Below are 24,735 nucleotides of genomic sequence, written 5' to 3'. Positions count from 1 at the left end.
TGCCAGCTCAGCCTGGGCTAGAGTGAGACCCTACCTCGGAAAACAAAGAAAGAAAGGTGGGGAAATGGTATTTCACAGAACTGTTGAGACAAACCCAAGTCAGCATTTAAATGGTAATGGGACTCACACACTTGAATTACTGGGGTGTTTGTGATAGTCAAAGCCAGGTGCATAGTCTACTCTCTTGAGTTCAGGCTCGCATTCAAAAGCGCTCATGTCATCATACCTGTCCACAAGGCAAGGGTAGTGGGAATTCAAATGAGATAGCAACCTTCACAGAGGAAGTAGCATTTTCAATGATGGAAGGAGTATTATAGTTTCCCATCAGACTCTTGAGCGTTTTCAGACTAAATTTCAAAGACCTTGGCTTGGCGCTGAAGGCGCTCTACAACTAGGGCAGGGAGAATGACAAGGAAGAAATGCTATCCTGAGTAACAAGCTCATGATAAAGTCTTTGTGACCAGTTCAGGTTCCAACCTCCCCAACCCTCAAAAAATAAAGATCGTTTCCCTACAAGTGGTCAGAAGGCAAGTGTTCCTGCATCTAGCGCGCGGCAGATGCACAGCAAACATTTTCTGGGCGCACACCAATGTAAATCGCCCGACATTCCCCACCAGGTGACAGTATTCGCAGACGTACTGCCTTCTGTCACCCGGACGTCTAATGCTGGTTAATTTTAAAGTTGTCAAGTAAGAGACTTTACCACATGACCTAGGTGGAACGGGCTGACCTTGGTTTGATCTAGATGCACCAAGCCAATGTAAAAGGCTATGAATAAGAAAAATGCAAGAAGCTGTTGTTCATTTCATCCATCGTGATGACTGGGTTATGACTCAAAAAAAAAAAAAAAAGAGATACATGCTTAAAGAATATTTATAAGTAAGATTGTTCCCCTGAAGGTACTGGAGGGCAAGGGTGAGATAAAAGTATTATGAAATAAGTTAGTAAAATGTAGGTAATCATAGTGGGGTGTAATGTGCCACTTTTGGAAAATGCATGAGAATTACACACACACACACACACACACAAGCACGCACGCGCAGTTTTCACCGTAATCCCCAGGAACCAGGCCCGCAGGGGCCATGGGTTCGAGCCGCGCCCTGAGCCTGTCCGCAGGGAGCCTCCCCGAGCCGGTTTCTTTGGCGCCTGGCTCGGAGCTGAAGAGGCGCGCGGCCGGCCTTCGTCACCCCTCGGCCCCGAGCGCGGCGCCGGAGGAGCTCCGCGGGCAGTTCTTCCTCGGCCGCCGCGTCCCACGCTCCTCGCGGGCCAGAGATGGAGATGAGGGGAAAAAAAAAAACCAAAACACCCATGAACACCTGCCGCTTCCCACCACCCAACCGCCCGGGGCCGAACGCCGGAAGGCGGGCCCGCGTGACGTCACGGCGCGTCGTGCGCCGGGTCAAAGTTCAGTCCCGCCTCCGCTCCCCCCCCCCCTCGCTGTCTCCCTGGGCCTGCGCCGCCGCCGCCGCTGCCGCCGCGTCTCCGCTCCTTCCTCTCCTCCGCCTTCTTCCCCGAGCGCTCGCTGACCCGGCCGAGGCCGCCATGGCGAACGTGGCCGACACGAAGCTGTACGACATCCTCGGCGTCCCCCCGGGCGCCAGCGAGAATGAGCTGAAGAAGGTACGGGTGCAGGCCGGCGGAAGGGGGTTGTGTGAGGCGTGGGGGCCTCTGCGCGGCCGGGGCGGCCAAGGCCACGCTACTGCCGGGCAGCCCCGACGCCGGCCCCCGGCTGTGCGGCGAGCCCGGGCGGAGAGCACGGCGGGCGGCGGGAGCGGCCGCGCACTCTGGCCCCGGCTGACCTTGGGCCTCCCGCCCGCCCGGCCGTCCTCTCCCCGGGGAGCGTGGCAAACCCACCCCTGCGCCGAGGCGACGAAAGCCCTCCCTCCCTCCTCCCTTCCTTCCTTCCTCCCTCGCGCGGTCCGCGGGGGCCGGCGCTCCCGGGGAGGCAGCTGCCCGGTCCAGCTCTTCCCCGCGCCGCTCGACATCATCACCCCGGAAAAACAGGTTTGACCGAGATGTCCAACGCATCCCCGGGCCGGCAAGAAGCAGCTACCCACGACGCCGGCGCCGGCTCCCGGGTTGCCACGGGGCGGAGCGGCGGGAGGGTCGGGCCGGGCCGGGCCGGGCCGGGTCGAGGCCGCCCCCGCTGGGTGCCTCCCCAGGCTGTGGGGTTTTGGGTTTTGTTTTTTGTTTCTCGGGAGCGCAGCCGGCGCCCTCCCGAAGCTCCTCCCTTTCTTCCTCCCTCGCCCACTGAGCCCGGAGGTCGCGTGAGTCCCCGGGCGTGCATTGTTCTGTGGGGCAGGTGTTGTGAATACCCGGGGCCGGCCTCGGGAATGAGTGCATAGGTCCCAGCCAAACACCTGAGTGGACGCTGACTAAAAATAAACAGCTCTCGGTCTCGTCCTTTGCAATGCTGCCGAATCAACTCAGGATTTCAAAGCACGTGAGGCATTTATTTAAAAAAAAAAAAAAAAGAAAAAGAAACCTCAGCATCTCCCTGGGCTGTGGTTATCCAATCCGGATTTGTAAACTGAGAAAAATGAGAGAATGCTACTTAGGCAGTGGCACCGGTAGAGTCGAAAGGAAAAAAAAAAAAGGACTTCCTGTTACCTTACCGGAAATGCTAGGCTGTGTTATATAATTCATGAGTCTGTGTGAAGGTTTAAACGCTGCATGTTCAGATACCTAATTGAGATTTATGCAACTTCCATACCGCTAAGGTCACTCCAGACTCCATTTACCCCACCGTGTATCAATAAAACGCTCCTTAGGTCCATCTCGGTTTTTTTTCTTGGTATTAGAGACCAGAGCTGTCATGTGTAGAGTTTAGCTTAATTCATAGTAATGCTTTGCTTTCTCCTGTAAAGCTTAATAACTTATTTGGAATAGTTGGGCTATTGTGGTCGTCTTGGTCTAGTTAGGGCCATAAAAACAGTTGGCAGGGCTGGAGAGATGGCTTAACCGTTCAGGCGCTTGCCTGCAAAACCAAAGGACCCAGGTTCGACTCCCCAGGACCCATGTAAGCCAGATGCACAAGGGGGCGCACACATCTGGAGTTTGTTTGCAGTGGCTGGAGGCCCTGGCACACCCATTATCTCTCTCAAGTAAATGAAAATAAAATATTACAGTAGTAAAAACATGTTTGTATTGTAAAACTAATGGCGTATTTAAATTTTTAGTTAGGATACAAAGTATTAAATGTTAACGTATTGTCAAATAGTTTAATTTAGTTGATTATCCTGCCTCTCCTATATCTTCCTCCACTCCACCCTTGTAGGCTCCCCCCTGTTTGCATGCCGCGTGTGCTTTCATCCTTCCCCAAGAATAATGTCAGTATTATGTTTTCTTTGTAACACTATTTGTATTTGACTTCAGTATAATGTAATTTCAGCTATTATTGTCTATTTTGTTATAGTACCTGATTTAGCAAATAAACAATAGAGATGGAAAGTGCCAAATGGTTCTAATAATAGTTGACATTTTTAGAATGCTATGACTTGAGAACATTGCTTCTTAGAAAAGTAGTTATTTGGGGGCTGGAGAGATGGCTTGGAGGTTAAGCACTTGCCTGTGAAACATAAGGACCCCAGTTCTAGGCTCTATTCCCCGGTACCCATGTAAGCTAGATGCACAAGGTAGTGCATGTATCTGGAGTTTGTTTGCAGTGGCTGGAGGCCCTAGTGTACCCATTCTCTCTCTCTCTCTCACTGTCACTCTCAAATAAATAAATAAATAAAATTTAAAGTGGGTATTTTTAAACTGATGTGTGTGTATAATTTTTTTTAATCTTTTTTTGAAGGCCTACAGAAAGCTAGCCAAGGAATACCATCCTGATAAGAATCCAAATGCTGGAGATAAAGTAAGTTATTTTTAACTTTTTTTATTCCTAAAATTTTAATTTTTAAGCTCAAATTACTCTCCTTGAAAAGAGAAATGTTGAGTCCATCCTGATGGGCTTGTCTTTAATCCCAGTACTTAGAGCTTTTGAGGTAGGAGAATTGCTGTAAATTCAAGGCCAGCCTGGGCTAGGATGAAACCCTGCCTCAACTCCCTCCTACCCCCAAGGAATGTTGTAGGGAAAAGTCTTCAGAGCCAAATTTTTATCATTCATAATATTTTAGTTTTTATAGTGGGCATACTGACATTCTGAGCAATATTGGTGGTGTAGTTAGAACCAGAATCAAATCAAAGGTAACTAAGAATTCTTATTAAAATGGGCTACTGATTTTCAGCAGTCTTTCTCCACTCTTCCATTTGGAAATTCAATTGTTTTCATTTTTACTTTTTCTTTGTAGTTTAAAGAAATAAGCTTTGCATACGAAGTATTGTCAAATCCAGAGAAGCGAGAGTTATACGACAGATATGGAGAACAAGGTCTTCGGGAAGGTAGCGGAGGAGGCGGTGGCATGGATGACATTTTCTCTCATATTTTTGGTGGAGGGTTGTTTGGCTTCATGGGCAATCAAAGCAGAAGTCGAAATGGTAGGAGGAGAGGAGAGGACATGATGCATCCACTAAAGTGAGTATGTTTTCCCTTTTTAGAAAATACCAAGTACTTTTCTTCAAGTAGTAATACTCAGAAGGTCATTATCATAGAATATTGTTCTTTCACTAGGCATGGTGGCACAAACCTTTAGTCCCAGTACTAAGGAGGCAGAGGTAGGATTGCCAAGAGTTCAAGACCACCCTTGGCAAGAGTGAGACCCTACCTCAACAAAACAAAAAAAGGGGGGGGGGAGATGACGACGACTATTGTTCTTTGTCAGATAAAGAAAGAACCTTAACTGTACATGTTCATAAATGATTATAGATCTTGAAAGATGGAGGTTTTGCCTTAGTGGGTATAGCGCTTGCCTACATTCACAGAGCCCTGTGTTAAATCCCCAGCACTTCATAAACCTGGCTTGGTGTGGTGCATGCATATAGTACTCAGGAGGTAAAGACAAAAGGATCAGGAATTCAAGGTCACCATCAATCTGGGATATAAAACCTTGCTATAAAAAAAAAAACCTTAAAAATAGTTGATGTTATTTACTGAAAAGGAAGGTGGCTTTTTAATATTCTACAGAGGCTACTTGCTATATGACCTAAAATTTCAAGTATTTTAAGATTATTTTTTTGGAGGGATTTAAGTCATCCAAGTTTAAAAAAGAAAAAACTTATTAAGGAGTGTCTGCCTAGATTGTTTACATATTAAAGTCCCTTATTACTTTATCCTCAGTGTTAACTCTCCTAAAATGGTTTCCATGGAGCTTACTGGCTTCCAGCCTGGCATTAACTTGCCAACATATGAATGGTGGCGACCTTGATCTTGGACTAAGAATCCACAAGCCCTCTACAGTCTGAAAATAGCCTTTTCATTTTGCATGTGCAGTTTGTTTTGTGAATTTTCTCATGGAGTAATAATGGTTTTACTAGCAAAAGAAATTGAAGTGTGTGTGTGTTTCAGATGGTCTCATGTAGCCCAAGTTGGTCTTGAACTCACTGATCCTTTTGCCTCCACCTCCCAAGTGCACCCATCCCACTTGACTTGGTGTGTGTTCTGAATCTAATAAGTACAACTAAAGTGATTATAGAAGAATTGTGCCAGTTAAGCCTCAGTGGAAAGTGTGAGCTTTGACACCATGGCTTACATTTTTTCCATCCTTTTTCTTGTATGCTGAATGTGGATTTTTCTGGCTTGTATACTATTTTGTAATTTAATATGTAGGGGGGAAATACCTACATGTTTGGTCTGCAGATAATTACCTGGAGTATAAAAAGTGCAACTCAAAAAAAACCTGCAACAAAATGATTTTGTCTGAACTAAGAAGTATGTCATTATTTGTATGTATTGATGGAAATGTTTCATCTATAAGTGTTATTTTTATGCTGCTTAAAGTGTATGACAGCTTAAAAGAGTAATTTTGAAAAAAATTGCATAGCACAAAATGTGCGTGTCTTTAAGAATGACGTTTTCTTTGTTCCTTTAACTCACAGGATTTTAAAGTAATAAAGTTTTAAAGTGTGTTGCTCAGTAGCTAAGCTCACTTCATTAGCATGCATTAGGCCATGGGTTCATTCCCAGCTCTGCAAATAATAAAAGAGATTTAAAAACATAAGAAGAGGTAAAATTAAGTATTAAATGTTGTGCTGTCTAATCCTAAATGACTAGGCTTTTCATAAATACAATTTTTGAAAAATTACTTGTTTATAGGGTGTGGGTGTCTGGGGAATTGAACCTGGGCTAGTAGGTTTTACAAGCAGCACATTTAACCATTAAGCCATCTCCCCAAGCCCCACAATTTTTTAAAAAGTAGTGTTACGTATTTGCAAGGGGGGAGAATGGGAAAGGGTATGTCAATGCCTCTGGCTGCTCCAGATAAATTCCAGATGCATGTGCTACTTTGTGCATCTGGTTTTATGCGAGTGTTGGGGAATTGAACTAAGGCTGTTAGGCTTTGTAAGAAATGTGCCTTTAATGCTGAGACATCTTTCCAGCCCCATTTAAAAATTTTTTTAAATTTTTTATCTTTTATTGACATCTTCCATAAATAAAATAATAAAACATGGTAATTTGCTCCCCCGATACTTTCCCCTTTGCAACTTCACTCTTCATCATACCTTTCAATCAGTCTCTCTATTTTGATGCCATCATCTTTTCCTCCTATTATGATGATCTTGTGTAGGTATTGTCAGGTGCTGTGAGGTCATGGATATCCAGGGCATTTTGTGTCTAGAGGAGCGTGTTGTAAGGAATCCTATCCTTTGGCTCTTGCATTCTTTGCGCCACCTACTCCACAATGGACCCTGAGCCTTGGAGAGTGTGATAGAGATGGTTCAATGCTAAGCACTCCTCTGTCACTTCTCAGCACTGTGGTGCCATCTGAGTCATCCCAAGGTCACCACTATCTGAAAAGAGAAGCTTCTGTAACCAAAAGTAAGAGTAGCACTAATATATGGATATGAACATAAGAGAAGTGCTTAGCAGGCAGTTTGGTGAGTATAGTTAATATACATTTAGCCAGACACCAACAGACGTTATACCCCTACAACTCATGACTTCCCTTGGCATAGGTTTTCGGTATCAGGCATGTATTCCCTCATGTGGAGCAGGCCTCCAGTCCAATTATAGAGTGGTTAGGTTTGCCCATAACAGACATGCCACTATTGTATACCCAGTAGCTCATTTGTTCTGGCTGGCCAGATTTACAGCTTACAGTGTCCACTGTTGTTTATCTCCACTGGTGATTTCTCTCTCTCCCATGAGCTACATGCAGCAGAGCTTCCTCCAGCTTCCTGTCAGCTGGTCAACATGGAGGAAGTTTTCAGTTCAGCTCCAGCAGGATTTCTCAGTGACCTTGTAGCCCAAGTATCTGGAGTCTTCAGCAATAAGGGTGTTACTATCTATTCCTGTTGGGAAACCAAGAGCCTCAGCAATGGCCTGTAATGTTTTGGGGGTATCAGGGACCTCCCTGGCCAACAACTCACTACAAGGTATCCCATTCCTGGCACTGAAAATTTTCTAGTGACAATCTATGGCTTCTGGGTGTGCCAATGTCCAAAAAAGTAGGTTTCCATATGACTTCTTCATACCCTCTTAGATTTTGATTAGCCCTCCCTCCACCTTTTCATTACTCAGTGTCTTCCCCTGACCTCTCTTAGGCCTTTCTACCCCCATTAATCTGTTCTACTTACATATATACAATACCATCCTCTTAAAACCCCCTCCTCCTTCCCGTTCTGTTCCTTTTCTAGCTTACTGGTCTCTGCTACTGAGTTTTATTCCAACTCTCACATAGAAGTCCAAACATTTGTAGCTAGGATCCACATATGAGAGAGAACATGCCGTGTTTGGCTTTCTGCAGCCCCAGTTTCTTATATTAGTTGGCAAATTGGTCTTAATAATTGAAGTATACTATGTAAAAATAAAAGTGAAGCTGGGTGTGGTGGCACATGCCTTTAATCCCTGCACTGGCGAGGCAGAGGTAGGAGGATTGCCATGAGCTCGAGGCCACCCTGAGACTGCATAGTTAGAGTCAGCCTCCCTATTTAGCAAGAACTGACTCTGAACTTGAGGTACTCTTTTTGCCCATACTTGTGCATCTGACATACTTGGGTACTAGGGAATTGAACCTGGGTCCTTATGCAGGCGAGCACCTTAACTGCTAAGCCATCTCCTCCAGCCCTTGTTTTATGTAGGTCCTGGAGGGTGGAACCTGGGACCTTTGGCTTTGCTGGCAAGCATCTTTAACCACTTAGCCACCTTTCCAGCCCCAGTTAGACCCATTTGATGTATACAAGATTTTTTTAAATTTATTTTTATTTTTTCATTTTCCAAGGTAGAGCGGGTTATTTTTTTAAATTTTTTTATTTTTATTTTATTTATTTGAGAGCAACAGAGAAAGAGTGAGTGAGGGAGAGGGAGAGAATGGGCACGCCAGGGCTTCCAGCCACTGCAGACGAACTCCAGGCACATGCATCCCCTTGTGCATCTGGCTAACGTGGGTCCTGGGGAATCCAGCCTTGAACCGGGGTCCTTAAGCTTCACAGGCGAGCGATTAGCCGCTAAGCCATCTCTCCAGCCCTACAAGATGAGTTTGAATAATGTGGTGTGTGTGTGCATGCTTTCATGCATATGAGCATGCATGCCAAGATATCTTGATGCTACCTACAAAAGAATACCCATTAAATTTATATGGGGAATTGAATTCAGGTTGGCAGGCTTTTCAGGCAAGTGCTTTTAGCTGCTGAGCCATCTTTCCCAACCCCTGGATAATGGGATTGTTATTCAACTTCATGTGGCATAGACCTTTGAAAATTTGATAAAAGTTGTCCAAATACAGTGTTTATGATTTGGTGGGTTCTTAAACTAGAAAAGTGCCAGGTGTGGTAGGGTATGCCTTTAATCCCAGCATTTGGCAGGCAGAGGTAGGAGGATTGTCATGAGTTCGAGGCCACCCTGAGACTACATAGTGAATTCCAGGTCAGTCACCCCCTCCAAAAAAATCTAAAATAAACTAAAAGTAGAAAGTGACTCAGTTGAAAACACATTCTTTCTTTTCTGTCTTAGCACAATAATAAGGTCACTTTTTTGGAAATATACAGAATCTAAGTGCTTTTCTTAAGCTGTAATATAAACTTAATTGTCTAATTTTCCAGACAAGACTTGTAGAGTTGAGTTGCAATTCTTGAGTGTTATGCTTACTTGCATGATTTTGGTGATTCAGTGTTACCTCATAAAATTGGTACTGATGATTGTGATTAGGATCTGATTGTGATTCAGAGTGAAATTACTGCCTACCTCATGTGGTAGAGTACTTGTCTAACATGCACAAAGCCCTGGGTACAATACCCTACCCTGCATAAAATGGTGTGTTAGGGCATGGTTGCACATGCCTTTAATCCTTTCACTTTGGAGGCAAAGGTAGGAGGATTGCTGTGAGTTTAAGGCCAGCCTGATATTACGTAGTGAATTAACATATATACATACATAGACACACTTGTATATACATACACACACACATATGGTGTGGTGGCACATACCTGTAATCCCAGCACTTAGGAGGTAGAGGCAGGAAGATCAAAAATTCAAAGTCATTCTCAGCTACATATTGAGTTCCAAGCCAGCTACATAAGACCCTACTTCAAAAGGTGGCAAGAATTGGGCACTGGAGATGTAGCTCAGTTGTAGAGAGTGCTTGCTTAGCGTGCCTAAAGCTCTGGGTTCAATCCTCCCACTGCATAAAACTGAATGTGGTAGTTCCCATTTGTGATCCCAACACTGGGAAGGTATATTAGAAGTTTGAGGTCAGTCTGGGCTACATGAGGTCCTATCTCAAAAGAATTAAGTGGAGAAAATGATTGTGATGACGCTGTAGTCATTGGCCCTATCAGGAATTGGACCATAGCAAATTGTTGGCTGGTGCTATAGGTCCAGCCTTTGGATGTCATATGGATTATCCATATTCTTAAAATAATTCTGCACATTTGAACCACAAAAATGAAACCTCAGTCAGTTGAATTGATTTAAAGTGGGAATGTCTTGTATTCTTTGTTTTAAGAGTTGGGGCTGGGAAGAGGGCTCAGTGGTTAAAAGTACATGCCTGCCAGCCCTGGTTCGGTTCACACATAAGCTAAGCACAAAAAACCATAGCATAAGCATCTGAAATGTATTTGAGTAGGTAAGAGGCCCTGACATACACACTTGTGCAAATAACATATCTTTTAAGATTTTTTGACACAATTTGGTTGAGCCTGGATCTTTTCTCTCCAGGGTATCTTTAGAAGATCTGTATAATGGCAAGACAACCAAACTGCAGCTTAGTAAGAATGTACTGTGTAGCGCATGCAGTGGGTAAGTATGTGTTGTGGTTTATGCAGTATATTTTTATTTTTTGTTCTTTGTCATGCTTGAAAGCTATACCAGATAAAAGTTACTTGATTTAAAAATTCATAAGCAACAGCAATTTTCTGATACATGTAAAAGGCAACTTATTCATTATTGGAGGGTGAAAATTTCTGTTTGTTAATGGCTAATTGGAATGGCTTACAGGCAAAACTGATTTATACCTTTGCTTGATTTAGCCAAGGTGGAAAGTCTGGAGCTGTTCAGAAGTGTAGTGCTTGTCGAGGTCGAGGTGTGCGTATCATGATCAGACAACTGGCTCCTGGAATGGTGCAACAGATGCAGTCGGTGTGCTCTGATTGTAATGGAGAAGGTATGTATGTCAATATTTCTTTATTTTTTATAATGTTGAAATAGATTGGGAACACAGAAATTTGAGACATCTGCAGTTTTTAGCTCTTAAGTATATTTATTCATTTTATTAAAATTAAGCTCTAATGGGGCTGGAGAGATGGCTTAGCAGTTAAGCACTTGCCTGTGAAGCCTAAGGAGACCCTGGTTCGAGGCTCAATTCTCCAGGACCCATGTCAGCCAGATGCACAAGGAGGCGCACGCATCTGGAGTTCGTTTGCAATGGCTGGAGGCCCTGGTGCGCCCATTCTCTATTTCTCTCTCTCTCCCTCTCCCCCCCCCCCTTCTCTATGTTGCTCTCAAATAAAGTAACAAAAAATTTTTTAAAAATTCAGCTCTAAAATAAATCATTCCAATATGCATTGATTCTGTTAAACAATGAATGTATATACAGTGAAAAGTTGGTCTTTGGGCAATAGGTGGTAAGAGTGTTAAGAGATTTAACCTAGAGCCATATTCTTTATCTCTTAGCTTGTAGGAATTAGTGGAGACATTCTATAAAGCCTAGTCAAGTTCTGAATTTATTTTTAATATTTTAGCTTTTAAAGAAAGTTAATCAAAGCCATGCATGATGGTGCACACCTTTAATCCCGGTACTTGGAAGGCAGAGATAGGAGTTTAAGGCCAACCTGATACTACATAGTGAATTCTAGGTGAGCCTGGGCTAGAGCAAAACCCTACCTTAAAAAAGAAAGTTAATCAAGAGAGAGGGAAAGCAGGCTAGTATGCATGAAGAATTCAGTTTTTGATCAGATTAATGGTGGTAGTAGGATTCCCCTCCCCCCTTTCCAATACTGGGGATTGAGCCCAAGTATATCCCTCATTTTGATTAAATCACTACTACTGTTACCTGTCTACCTACTCATCCCTATCCCAACCCTGGTGCTAGGTACTAAACCCCAGATTCTTAACCACCAAGCCATAGTCCCCGCCCCTCTTTAATTAGTTTAATAAGCACATATGGCAGTTGTATCAGTACATTCCTACAGCTTTTCTTTCTAAATTGTCCCTGAATATGATGAGGTAATTGTAGGAAGCTGGATATTCTGAAGTATTTCTGCATATTATCTTACTAAAGTTGTTCTTGGGCTGGAGAGATAGCTTAGAGGTTAAGGCACTTGCCTGCAAAGCCTAAGAACCTAGGTTTGACTCCCCAGAACCCACATAAGCACATGGTGGCACTAAGGTCTGAAGTTTGTTTATAGTGATAGAGGCCCTGGTATACCCAGTATTCATTCATTCATATATATATTTTTTAAAGTTGTTCTCCATTTCCACTGTCAAGAAAAAATAGCTGAGGTCTAGGGAGATTGCCCAGTAGTTAAAGGCACTTGTTTACAAAGCCTGATGGACTGGGTTTTATTTTCTAGTACCCACATAAAAAGAAACTACGGTTGAAAACTATGCGTATGTCCCATTATGACTTCAAGGAAACAATACCTTGGCAAATACACTTTGTGAAAAGCACTACTCCTAAAAAAAATAATAATCTAAAGTTATTTATGACATATATCTTCTAACAGTTGAGGTAGGTTCAGTGGTTTCTGCTTGTATAATCCTAGCCACTTGGGAGGCTGAGGCAGGAGGACAGTGAGTTCCAGGCCTGCCTGAGCAAGATCATGTCTCCAAAAAAATAAAAGGCAATTGCTTGGTGTGGTGGCCTTTTAATGCCAGCACTTGGGAGGCAGAGGTAGAAGGATTGCTGTGAGTTTGAGAGTGAGAGTGAGACCCTACTTCAAAAAAGAAAAGAGATGTAAGTGGTAGAGCACTCCTAGGTTCATTACCCCCAGACTGCAGAGAGTGAGTATGTACAATTTTACTTGGCGTGTCTCTGTCCAATGCTAAGCTACTTGAAATACAAATTGAAAAAGACTTTCCTGAAGTAGTTGTAGAACCTCTAGCAGTTGACTACCCAGATATCTTCTTTTTAACTTTGGAAAGTAAAGTCAAGAACAAAAGGATTACAGAGATTCACTCTGTAACAATGGGTAGCTGGATCCTTTAGGCGGCCTTTAATAAAATAAAATTGTTGTAAAGATAGACAAAATGTATCTACTGGCACATCTTTCTTAAGCTTTGAATGACTTCTCTTTACAGGAGAGGTAATTAATGAAAAGGACCGCTGTAAAAAATGTGAAGGGAAGAAGGTGATTAAAGAAGTCAAGATTCTTGAAGTTCATGTAGACAAAGGCATGAAGCATGGACAAAGAATTACATTTACTGGGGAAGCAGACCAGGCCCCAGGCGTGGAACCGGGAGATATTGTTCTTTTGCTACAGGAGAAAGAACATGAGGTAATATTTTTTTTTCTTTTTGCATTTTGTTTTATTCAGTATTTGATATTGCTTGTGAGAAATAGACCTGTTTAGATAATCTGGAGTAACACTAAACATGGATGAAGTTGTTGAGGGAGCAGAGCTGAATTAAGACCCAGTTCACAAGGAGCATGGCTCACTTACATAGAACTGACTTGTGAATGTCAGGTGTAGCGCTGTAAGAACTAGTGCTTGCCCTGCTCTGCCCTTGCTGCAGCATTATGCCCATGTTCTCTTGTTTCTTCACCTCATCTTTCCTTCTTTATGTAAATAAGGACATTAGACCAGTAGTTGTTGGGTAGCATTTCATTATAAAAATTCTTTGACACTTGATAAGTGAATAGGGCCTTTATTAGTCTTGATAGTTTTAATGTACTTACAGGGTAGCAAGGTAAGATTTTCTTAGAAGAAAGTTCTGGAGTGTTTTTGTTGTGTTTGTTTTTCGAGGTAGGGTCTTGGTCTAGTGCAGGCTGACCTGGAATTTACTGTATAGTCTCAGGGTGGCCTCGAACTTACAGTGAGCTGTACCTCATTAAAGGTGTGTGCCACCACACCTGGCTTGTGTGTGTGTGTGTGTGTGTGTGTGTGTGAAGGAGCAAGTGTGCCAGCACAAGAGCACCAGGAGCTTGTGCCTTTGCAAGCAAATTCCAGGTGTTTGTGCATCTGGCTTTACAAGCAAGTGTGTTTAGCTGCTGAGCCATCTCCTTAGCTCCCAGAGTTTTTAAAAGTTGGGGTTTATTTTTGGTTTTGTTGCCTTCTATATGTGATGTATGCACAGGTATGTGCCCTTGTAGAAAGAACCTCATGCTTGCCTGTAGTGGCTGGAGTGGAACATAAGGAGTCCCACTCCATTGCTCTTCCACCTGGACTTGTCTTTTCTATTATCATTACTTTTTTTTTTTAAATTCTGGAGTCTGTGGCCCCTCCAAAGATCCTCCTGCAAGTGTAGGGTTACAGTACATGTGATTACACTCCATTGCTTATGTGATTTGAACTGGGGCAGTCTCAGGCCTTCATCCTTGCACAGGAAGCACACTTGACCTCTGAACCATCTCTTCAGGCTCCTTTTTTTAAAATATATTTTATTTTATTATTTATTTGTTTATTTGAAAGAGCAAGAGAAAGAATGGGTATGCTAGGACCTCTAGCCACTACAAACGAACTCAGACACATACACCACCTTGGGTGTGCCAGTCACTGCAAATGAACTCCAGGTGCATGAGTCACCTTATGTATCTGGCTTTACATGGATATTGGGGAATCAAACCTGGGTCCTTTGGCTTTGCACCGAAGCTCATTAATTGCTAATCCAGATAGCTCCAGCCCCTCCACCCTTTAAAAAATTTTCTTTTAATTTATTTGAGATACAGAAAAAGGGGGAGGGAGCATGTGTGTACCCAGGGCCGCCTCCTGCCATTTCATGAATCCAGAAACATATGCTGCTTTGTGCATCTGGCTTTTAAGTGTGTTTATTGGGGAATTGGTTTTATAAGCAAGAGCCTTTAACTGCTGAGCCATCTCTCCAGCTCCAATCTACTCTTAGGTTTTAGATTTTAGTGGTGATGTGTGATTAAATTGGGATTTTAAAAGTAGGTCTCAGCTGGGCGTGGTGGTGCACGCCTTTAATCCCAGCACTCGGGAGGCAGAGGTAGGAGGATTGCTGTGAGTTCGAGGTCACCCTGAGAATACATAGTTTATTCCAGGTCAGCCTGAACCACAGTGAGACCCTACCTCGAAAAACCAAAAAATAAATAAATAAAAGTAGGTCTCCCATTTTTTAACTTTGGCCTCCCTGGATTTCACTTGCTTGCTTATTCAAGATTTTTCCCCTTCTCTCCTCTCTCACACACACTCGCCCCTCAGGAAGACTATTACAGTATCACAGGAGTCCATGAGATGTAGAAAGGTGTTTGGAAATAAGCCAATAATAAGATGTAAAAAGGTGTTTGGAATAGATTCGCTGGTAATTGGTGACAAACATCAGATGTAGCTGGTTGTCTAGGGTAGAAGTAAAAGTTGACAGAAAGTTACTGTGCAGGTTGTGGTTTTACTGTGACCAGGAAAGTAAATTGGAATTGAAGATGAGATTTAGAATCTTTTTTTTTTTCCATTTTTTTTTTAATTATTTATTTGAGAGTGACAGACACAGAGAGAATGGGCGCGCCAGGGCTTCCAGCCTCTGCAAACGAACTCCAGACGCGTGCGCCCCCTTGTGCATCTGGCTAACATGGGACCTGGGAAACCGAGCCTCGAACCGGGGTCCTTAGGCTTCACAGGCAAGCGCTTAACCGCTAAGCCATCTCTCCAGCCCAGATTTAGAATCTTGAAAGTGTTCTGATCATGGGAATAGTTTAAAGTAGAACATGGTTTTTATTGTGTGTTCAAGGAAAACGTGGTATTTTGTTTTGGCCCCTCTTCGCCCCCCAATACTTGTGCTACAGGAATTGGGCCATGATAACATAGGTGGTACAATGGCTGAAACAATACAAATCTAATAAAAAAAAATTCAGATTTGGGAGTGCTGTTAGGTGCAGTCATCTCCCTATACTACTCTTCCCTGTGTTGATGCATTTCTATAGCACAACCACATTCCCTTCTCTACAATCTCTATTTCTGTTTTTAAGGAATTATTGGCATTCTTAGATGTTTTACTATGTGGTGCGTGATAGTTCTTCATTAATCTTAAGAAATTCTCTGTCAACTGAAAGAAACAAAGACAAATCCTGGCATTTCAGCTTGTTTTATTTATTTACTTGAGGATCAAATTGTCAAGCCCCTACCAAATAAACAACACTCACAGGCTGAGGTAGGAAAATTGCATGGGCCATGGGTTCTTGGCCAGCTTAGGACTACAGAGTGAGTTCCAGTGAGATCCCACCTTGAAAAAACAAAAAATAAATAATAAAATTCTGTTTTATTTGGAAGGATTAAACCTGCACCTGGCATTGTGGTTGGTTAACTCAGCCCCCATTCAGAACTATTAATGATCCCAATTTGAGTCTCCTCCCCTGCATTCCCATGGGCAGGAACTCTTCATAATCTCTCTTCTCATTAATCTAATAGTCTCTCCAAACATTTTTTTTAATTAAAAAAATCTGCTTTAAAGGAACCTTATTGATCTCATTAGATGGCCACTTGAAATTAGCTGTAATTAATCTACATTCTTAGTCCTCAAACTTGAGCATCACATTAGAATCCTCTGAAGAGTTTATACAGATTGCTGGGCCCAAGAATGTATACTCTTGCATGCCTCTAGTGCTGCTATAGAGTCAGCGGTTCCAGAGCCACGCTGAAGAGAATCATTTAAGATGATAGTTTATTTCATAAGTAAATTTAGGGAAAGAGTCCTAACTGCTAAGCCATCTCCCCAACCCCAAACTGAATTCTTTTTCCCTCAGAATTGTGGAACCAGTGTGAGGGAGTACCAATTGAGTAATGAAAGGTAGTTTTTCATTTTATTGCAAATCAACTTCACCTTCTCAAACCTTGGGAAGCTGAAGGTTATAGAACTTTTTTTAAAACAGAGAATAATAAGTTAATAAATAATTTCCAGGAATTCAGGGACTACTACTTTCATGTTTATTTCTGGTGATTACCATATCAAACTGTCATGGCACTGGTGGGTGTACAATTTAGCATGCAGATAGGATTATAATGAAGTTACAGGTTATCTCAGTTACTTCGGCAGCTACCTTAGATCTGACCACACTTGAAGAAGGACTTCTAGTCTACAAGCATCAAAGCAAGATCAGGTTGGGGTAGAAATTAAGCTGGGTCATCTAGGCAGTACTTAGGGTAACAAAGATGCTTGGTTTGGTTTGGTTTTTCGAGGTAGGGTCTCCCTGTGACCCATGCTGACTTAGAATTCATTATATAGTCTCAGGGTGGCCTTGAACTTAAGGCAATCCTCCTACCTCTGCCTCCTGAGAGTGCCGCTATTAAAGGCATGAACTACCACACTCGACTGACATTGTTTTGAACAAATTTATATGACCTTTTTTCACTGGAGTTAATTTTATCTCAGTTTAAATTTCAGAACTGAAGTATAAGATTTTGTAAATTCTTCTAAGTAAAAATAAAAGCTTAGGGGTTTGGGAGTGCCATGGCTCAGCAGTTAAAGGCAGTTGCTTGGAAAGCCTGATAGCCCAGGTTCAGTTCCCCAGCACGCAAGCTGGATGCAAAAGTAGCACATGACTGGTGTACAGCAGGCGCACCCATACAAACACACACAAAAATAATTTTTGTTTTTTCTAGGGAGAACCTCACTTTATATCCCACACTAACCTGGAACTCACTCTAGTCCCAGGCTGGCCTTGAACTCAGCAATCCTCCTAACTCTGCCTCCTGAGTTGCTGGGATTAAAGGTGTAAGTGTGCCACATTGCCTAGCTTGTTTTTTTGTTTTGTTTGTTCTGTGAGAGGATCAGGCTGACCTGGAACTCAGTATGTAGTCTCAGAGTGGCCTCAAACTCATGGGAATCCTCCTATCTCTGTTGGGATTGAAACCGTGTCACCACAAGCTTTTTTTTTTTTTTTTTTAGGCAGGGTCACAATATCACCCAAGATTCTCCTACCTTAGCTTTCTGGAGTTCTAGGACTAAAGTGTGAACCACCACACCTAGCTGAATTTCTCACGGTTACTTTATCATTTATTTATGAGAGAGAATGAGAATGAATATAGGTTCCCCAGGGCCTCTTGCCTCTGCAAGTGAACTTTGTGCATCTGGCTTCATATGGTGTTGTAGACAGCTTCTTGTTACTGAGATGAACTTCCAAACCAGACACAGTGCTATGGGAGGAAGGGATTTATTTCAAGCTTACAGATCTAGGGTAACTTTCACTAATGGGGGAGAATCTAGCTCCTACCATAAATCCAAACAGAGGAAAACCACCACCATCCAGTAAACATCAAAAAGTAAGAAACACAAAATCTGGCAGCAATAACACCTGAGTCAGTGGAGTGCATTCATTCAAACTACCACGCATGGATGGGCACTATGGAATCAAACTCAGGCTTGCAGACTTTGCAAGTGTCTTTAACCACTGAGCCATCTCCTCAGCCCTGTATTTATTTATGAGAGTGAGAGAAAGAGGCAGATATGTGTATGTGTGTGTATGTATATATATACATATATATATATGTGTACATATATATATATATATATATATATATAGAGAGAGAGAGAGAGAGAGAGAGAGAGAGAGAGAGAGAGATACCGAATGGGCACATACCAGGGCCTCCAGCCCCACTGCAAGTGAACTCTTAGTTGCATATACCACCTTGTACATCTGGTTTATGTGGGTACTGGGTAATCGAACCTTGGTCCTATTTGCACACGTGTGTGGGTGAGCCAGTTTCATTATGGCAAGCAGCCTATTCAGCTCTATGTAGGTGACTGAGGAAAGATAAAAGTGATTTTTTTTTTCAAGGTATGGTATCACTCTGGCCCAGGCTGACCTGGAATTCACTATGGAGTCTCAGGGTGTCCTTGAACTCACCATGATCCTCCTATCTCTGCGTCCCGATTGCTGAGTGCTGGGATTAAAGGCTTGTGCCACCATGCCTGACTAAAAGTGATATTTAAAATACTAAAATGCTAACCCTAATATAGAAATGATCAAAAAGGTCAAAGTAAACTGAACATACATTTCAGTTTAAAAGGAAATTGGGCCTGGAGAGATGACTTAGCGGTTAAGGCACTTGCCTGCAAAGCCAGAAGACCCAGATCCAGTTTCCCAGTACCTACATATAAGCCAGATGTATAAGGGGGCATGTGTGTCTGAAGTTCATTTACATGCCTAGAGGCCCAGCCCATTCTCTCTTTGCTTGCAAATAAAATAACAATTAAAAAGGGAATTATTCCATTGGTTAGTATTTCTGCTTTAAAGGATAGTTTTTGAATTCCTTCCCTTCTTAGTGACGTTTTTTAGCAACCTACTCTGATATATGGGTGATGTGATTTGTACTTCGAGTTCAAACATTTAGAATCAGTTCTGTCAACTTGGTGCTGTGTGGGAGAGGGACAAGTGGGAGGTAGTCTGTGTTCCCTGGTGCTGGCATATGGGGGAAGGGAAAATGTAGATTGATGCCAGGTGGTGGTCCTTGTCCTTCTGGTTTTTCTAATCTCGCAACAAGGCTTGGTGTATGTAGGGAAAAGTGGAACTTCATAGTTTCCACTGCTCTCTTTAGTAGAGCTTGTTGTGTGCCAGGAGAAGCACCTCCCAGTGGCCTGCTCACCTGGCTTATTAATACGTTCATTTACAAATTTCCCTCTTGAAGTAAAAGAGCATATTATACATTACCTTGTTTTTCTTTCCCCAAGTTTTGTTGGTAAGGCTTTGATCTTACCAGGAAGTCTCTGCCTCAGGTTAAAAGTTAAAACTTGTTTGTATGTATGTGAAACCAGGGATTGAAACCCTTAACTTGATGAGGTGAAATCTACTGGCTGAACTAATTTTTTCAAGATAGAGTCCCATTCTAGCGTAGGCTGGCTTTGAACTCAGTGATCCTCCTGCCTCTGCCTCCTGAGTGCAGGGATTAAAGCTGTGCATCTAGCTACTTGAGCTTTTTAATGTTGACCATGAAGACTGTCTCCTTCCCCTGTTCCGGATCTCACGTCTGGGGAACACTCTGGTATGGGTCTGTTGTATAGAGGCCCATTGGACTTTGTAATACTTTCTTTTTTTTTTTTATAATTTTTTTTTAATTATTTATTTATTTATTTGAGAGCGACAGACACAGAGAGAAAGACAGATAGAGGGAGAGAGAGAGAATGGGCGCGCCAGGGCTTCCAGCCTCTGCAAACGAACTCCAGACGCGTGCGCCCCCTTGTGCATCTGGCTAACGTGGGACCTGGGGAACCAAGCCTCGAACCAGGGTCCTTAGGCTTCACAGGCAAGCGCTTAACCGCTAAGCCATCTCTCCAGCCCGGACTTTGTAATACTTTCTACATGTGGGCTGACTGGGAAAGTAAACCACAGTCACAGTGTGTTCCTCATATGGTGCTCTTTTGGTGCTTCAGTTTTCTTTGTGTGGCAGGTTGCCTGATTCGAGGACCTAAGAGAAGTTTCTAACATATGACTTAGGAATAGCGCACTTTCCTAACATAAGTTTAGGAAATTAGGGACAGTATTTGGTTGTTGCAGCAAACAGTAGAATTCAGGATTTGAAATTGAAGGATTATGCAACAGGATAGTATGGGTTCATAATTTTCTTCTAAATGTGTTTCTTGCAGCGGATGTGGTAGTACACGCCTTTAATCCCAGCACTTGGGAGGCAGAGGTAGGAGGATTGCCATATGCTCAAGGCCACCCTGAGACTACATTGTGAATTCCAGGTCAGCCTGAGCTAGAGCGAGACCCTATCTCAGAAAACCAAAAATAATAATTATAAATGTGCTTTTTATATGCTTTTGTTCATAGGTGTTCCAGAGAGATGGTAATGATTTGCACATGACATATAAAATAGGACTTGTTGAAGCTTTATGTGGATTTCAGTTTACATTCAAGCACCTTGATGCTCGTCAGATTGTGGTGAAATACCCACCTGGCAAAGTAATTGAACCAGGTAAATCTCAACATGGTTATTGAGGATCCAACTATTCCCTAGCTTCTTGGGAAAATTCTGACACTATTTCCTTCTTGCCTAAATAATAGGATGTGTTCGTGTAGTTCGAGGTGAAGGAATGCCACAGTATCGTAACCCCTTTGAAAAAGGTGATCTTTACATAAAGTTTGATGTTCAGTTTCCTGAAAACAACTGGATCAACCCAGACAAGCTTTCTGTAAGTCTCTTTCTCTCCCCCTCTTGATCTTTCCCTTTCTTTCTTCCATTCCCTTCCCTTTTCCTTTAGCATTTTGGAAACAGGGTTTTTTTTTTTTTAATCTGTAAACCCATGGGATTGTAGGCATACCCCCTTGACGACTCTTCCCCCCCCCCCCCCCCCAGGGTCTCACTCTGGCCCAGGCTGACCTGGAATTCACTCCGTAGTCTCAGGGTGGCCTCGAACTCTCGGTGACCCTCCTATCTCTGCCTCCTGAGTGCCTGGGATTAAAGATGTGTGCCACCATGCCCGGCTCAACCATGGCTCCTTTTGAAATGAGATGTTGCTATGATGGTTTCAGATTCTCAGTCTGCCTACCTCAGCACCAAGATTGCTAAGCACAGCCCAACGTGGTGGTGCCAGCCTTTAATCCCAGCTCTCCAGCAGCTGAGGTAGGAGGATCACCATGAGTTTGAGGCCAGCCTGAGCTAGAGTGAGACCCTTCCTCCAAAAAGTGTTGAACAACTTGAACTTGCTTAATAGTTGTGTTACTTTGTCATTATAAATTAAAATTTTGCATTCTTTAAATATTTGTGTGATTGTTGGATTTTCTTGGTTCTGAAAATGAGGATGACTAATAATAAATGTTCATGGCATCAGGCAAGGGATTTGTAAAGGTGTGAAGTAGTCTGGGTGTGGGGGAGGGAGAGGCTTGGAAATCCCTAGAGAGCAAATCCCTCTTCTGAAGACATCAAGGGATGATTCTTAAACTAAACTGGTGTTCTGTTGAGAAGCACGGGAGGGCATGTCTGTGAAGTTCTCAGTATTTAAGTTTTTGTTACAAAGATGTTTGCAAATTTGGCCTGTGGGTTGTCATTTTGTGGGCAGTGATTTATAGTGACTCTCATGTTTTTAACTCCCAAAAAAGCACTTCCTTTATCAAAAGGGAAGTTGATGAAAATACTAAGACCTTGTTTTTGTTTTAAATGAAGGAATTAGAAGATCTTCTGCCATCTAGACCAGAAGTTCCTAGTGTAATTGGTGAAACAGAAGAGGTAGAACTTCAAGAATTTGATAGCACTCGAGGCTCTGGAGGTGGTCAGAGACGGGAAGCTTATAATGACAGCTCTGATGAAGAAAGCAGCAGCCATCATGGACCTGGTGTGCAGTGTGCCCATCAGTAAATTCTGCAGACATATTGCACAGGTGGATTTTTCTTTCCACATTTGCCGGATTTGCCAGCTGCTGGAGTGTCTGGTCAGTCCAGATAAACTGATGGACATCTGTTGATCTATGTGTAACTTTTAAAATTGGTATAGTATCCGCAGAGTGTATAATTTACACTAACCACAAAGCTGTACATCTTCATTTCGACCGTTCTGTAGCAGAATAAAGCACTTGCAAGGAAACAAGACTCCTTTTTACACCTGGGTTGTAAGTTCCAGTCCTGGTGTCTGTGCTTGATTTTTATCAGTTTTGTGTAGATTTCATGTTTCATATTTTAAATTCAAATCCCACATTGTAAAGTTTGTATTGTTTGTCCTGAAGCTTTGTGTTTGGCTGCACCTGCGTAAGCTGCTACAAATAGAATAAAGAATTTCATAGCCTGTATCTATCATTTAGATGCATGGGAAATGGGCTTTGCACACAATGGGTTTGGAGCTGACTGGGAACAATGGGAAAAACTGCATTAGCCATGGTTGTAAGGTTTTTGGCTTTTTTTTTTTTTAACCATTTTGTGAAAGGTTTCTGAAACTTGATAATAAAAAGCAGTTGGTGTAAATTATTCTGTGTCACATTTTTAGAAAGGAGCATATTTTGAACTATAAAAAGTATCCTTAAACTGAAGAGTGAAGCTTTAGTTCACTAAAACCCATTGACCTAAAGCTTATGCCTCAAGTACCTGCCCATTTTAGTTTTAAAAGACCAAGGTTGGTAGAAAAAGACTTGAGTTAATTTGATACTTTGTAGAGTCAAGGACATCTAAGTTGTATAATTTCTAAGTTGACGATACTGAATATAAGGGCTAGCCCAGGCCTTCTCATATCTCCTCCCACCATTCCTTTTGAAAATATATATATAAAAAAAAAAACAGTACTAGAACCATGTCTGCACAGAACCTGTTGAAATGCTTGTTTTCACTAAATGTTATTAAAATGCTCTGTCTCCCATTAAGTTCACTATCTGAAATTGGGAAAACATTGATTTTTAACATGGATTTTGCTATATAGAAAACAAAAATGACTAATGACAAAAAACAGGTTAACTCCTATATAAGGATGCTGTATCTCTTTCCTGATGATTACCTCTTTACTCCTGGAGCAGGTATTTATAGAACATGCTTATCTGAACGAAGATACCAGGTGCACCTTTTACATTTGTAAGGGGACAAAGGGAGAAGGAAAATGGAAACACTTTAACTGTATTATGCCATCTCTGAGCCTAATAATAGTATGTGTAGTTTATTTCTAGTTCTGTTAGAACCTGAATGAAAAAAAGATGTCTTGACATTGAGACCTGTGAGGTTTAAATTAATTGCCCTATCCACTCTACCTCCATTGTACAAAAATATTTTGCAACAAGCCTGGGCAAAATTCAGCAGCATAGTAGTTTTGTATTTGAGGTTACTTCCCCACAAGACTTAAGCCTAAGCAATGCAGTGGCAATATAAACTTTGTAGCCTTTCCAATAAAGGTTTATAAAACAGTTGTTCAGCAGTCTTTCTTTCAGTTCTACCCACATCTGTGTTGGTTGGTTGTGGAGTTTTTTATTTTGATTTTTTTGTGGTGCTGGGAACTGAATCTCTTGTATATGGCAGGCTGATGCCTTGCCAACTGAGCTGCATCCCAGCTTCCCAGGCTTTTTGACTAGAGCAAAGAACTATTTGGAAGAGTGGGAACTTCTGTTAGATCTGTTCCTTTGAGTTGACTTTCTCTAGAAAATAAACATAGGCAGCATTAGTTTTCATACCCATAAAATTTAAGAAAAGACATTAAGAGGATATTTATATTTAGATTTGTGCTGCAATCAGTACTACTGTAATTCTAGGACCATTACACCAAGAAATTTAAAAAGCCCTGAATCTTAGTCCCATTCCATTCTCTTCCCCAGCCTTTATGCAATCACTGGTAATCTTTTTTTTTTTTTTTTTTGAGGTAGGGTCTCGATCTAGCTCAAGCTGACCTGGAATTCACTGCATAGCCTCAGGGTAGTCTTGAACTCCCAGCGACCCTCCTACCTCTACCTCTCAAGTGCTGGGATTAAAGGCATGTGCCACCACATCTGGCCTCAAATTTATTTTATTATTTATTTGGTTTCTTGAGTAGGGTCTCACTCTAGCACAGGCTGACCTGGCATTCACTCTATTCTCAGGGTGGCCTCGAACTCAAGATGATCCTCCTACTTCTGCCTCCCAAGTGCTGGAATTAAAGGTGTACACCACCATGCCTGGCCAAATTTTAACCTTATTGAGTGAAGTAGAGCCAAGGAAAGGCACCCACATGGCTAGAGATCCCATGAAGAGTACGTAGGGAAAAAAGCATGGAAAGAAGACAAAAAGTTAGAGGAGCTCCTGTCATGTGGGGAGCTGGAGGGTATAAAGAACTCACAGAGTAAGGGTAGGGGGCCCAGCCAAGGGAAAAAACACCCACAGCTGGAAGTTCCCAAGTGATCAGACAGCAAGACCAATTCTATTTCTAAATATTTGCCTATCTTGGACTATTTTTTTATATTTGAGAGGCAGATACAACACAGGCATGCCAGGGTCTGTAGCCACTGCAAATGAACTCCAGATGTCTGCAACACCTTGTACATTACATTGTACATACGTGGGTACAGGGTATTTGAACCTGGATTCTTAGGCTTCTCAGGTAAGTGCCTTAACCACTAAGCCATCTCTTCAACCTTCTTCAATATGAGAG

General features: G+C 42.4%; 1 protein-coding gene across 1 annotated transcript; it reads left to right on the top strand.

Moving 5' to 3' along the window:
- The first annotated feature begins 1,462 nt into the window (after positions 1-1,462).
- Positions 1,463-23,521, top strand: Dnaja2 (DnaJ heat shock protein family (Hsp40) member A2). The gene is made up of 9 exons (XM_004664832.3): positions 1,463-1,620; positions 3,800-3,859; positions 4,296-4,519; positions 10,256-10,336; positions 10,567-10,700; positions 12,836-13,032; positions 20,475-20,619; positions 20,709-20,836; positions 21,808-23,521. The coding sequence occupies exons 1-9, from the start codon at positions 1,543-1,545 to the stop codon at positions 21,997-21,999; spliced, it is 1,239 nt and encodes a 412-aa protein (XP_004664889.1). The 5' UTR covers positions 1,463-1,542; the 3' UTR covers positions 22,000-23,521.
- The last annotated feature ends 1,214 nt before the right edge of the window (positions 23,522-24,735 follow it).

The sequence above is a fragment of the Jaculus jaculus genome, chromosome 1 (genome assembly GCF_020740685.1).
Source record: "Jaculus jaculus isolate mJacJac1 chromosome 1, mJacJac1.mat.Y.cur, whole genome shotgun sequence".
Lineage (NCBI taxonomy): Eukaryota > Metazoa > Chordata > Mammalia > Rodentia > Dipodidae > Jaculus > Jaculus jaculus.
This window is presented reverse-complemented; position numbering and strand designations above follow the sequence as displayed.

Coding starts and splice junctions, on each gene's coding strand:
- Dnaja2 (XM_004664832.3), top strand. CDS start 1,543: ATGGCGAACGTGGCCGACACGAAGCTGTACGACATCCTCGGCGTCCCC. Junction 4,520..10,255: donor GACATGATGCATCCACTAAA/GTGAGTATGTTT, acceptor TTTTCTCTCCAG/GGTATCTTTAGAAGATCTGT. Junction 20,837..21,807: donor TCAACCCAGACAAGCTTTCT/GTAAGTCTCTTT, acceptor TTTTAAATGAAG/GAATTAGAAGATCTTCTGCC.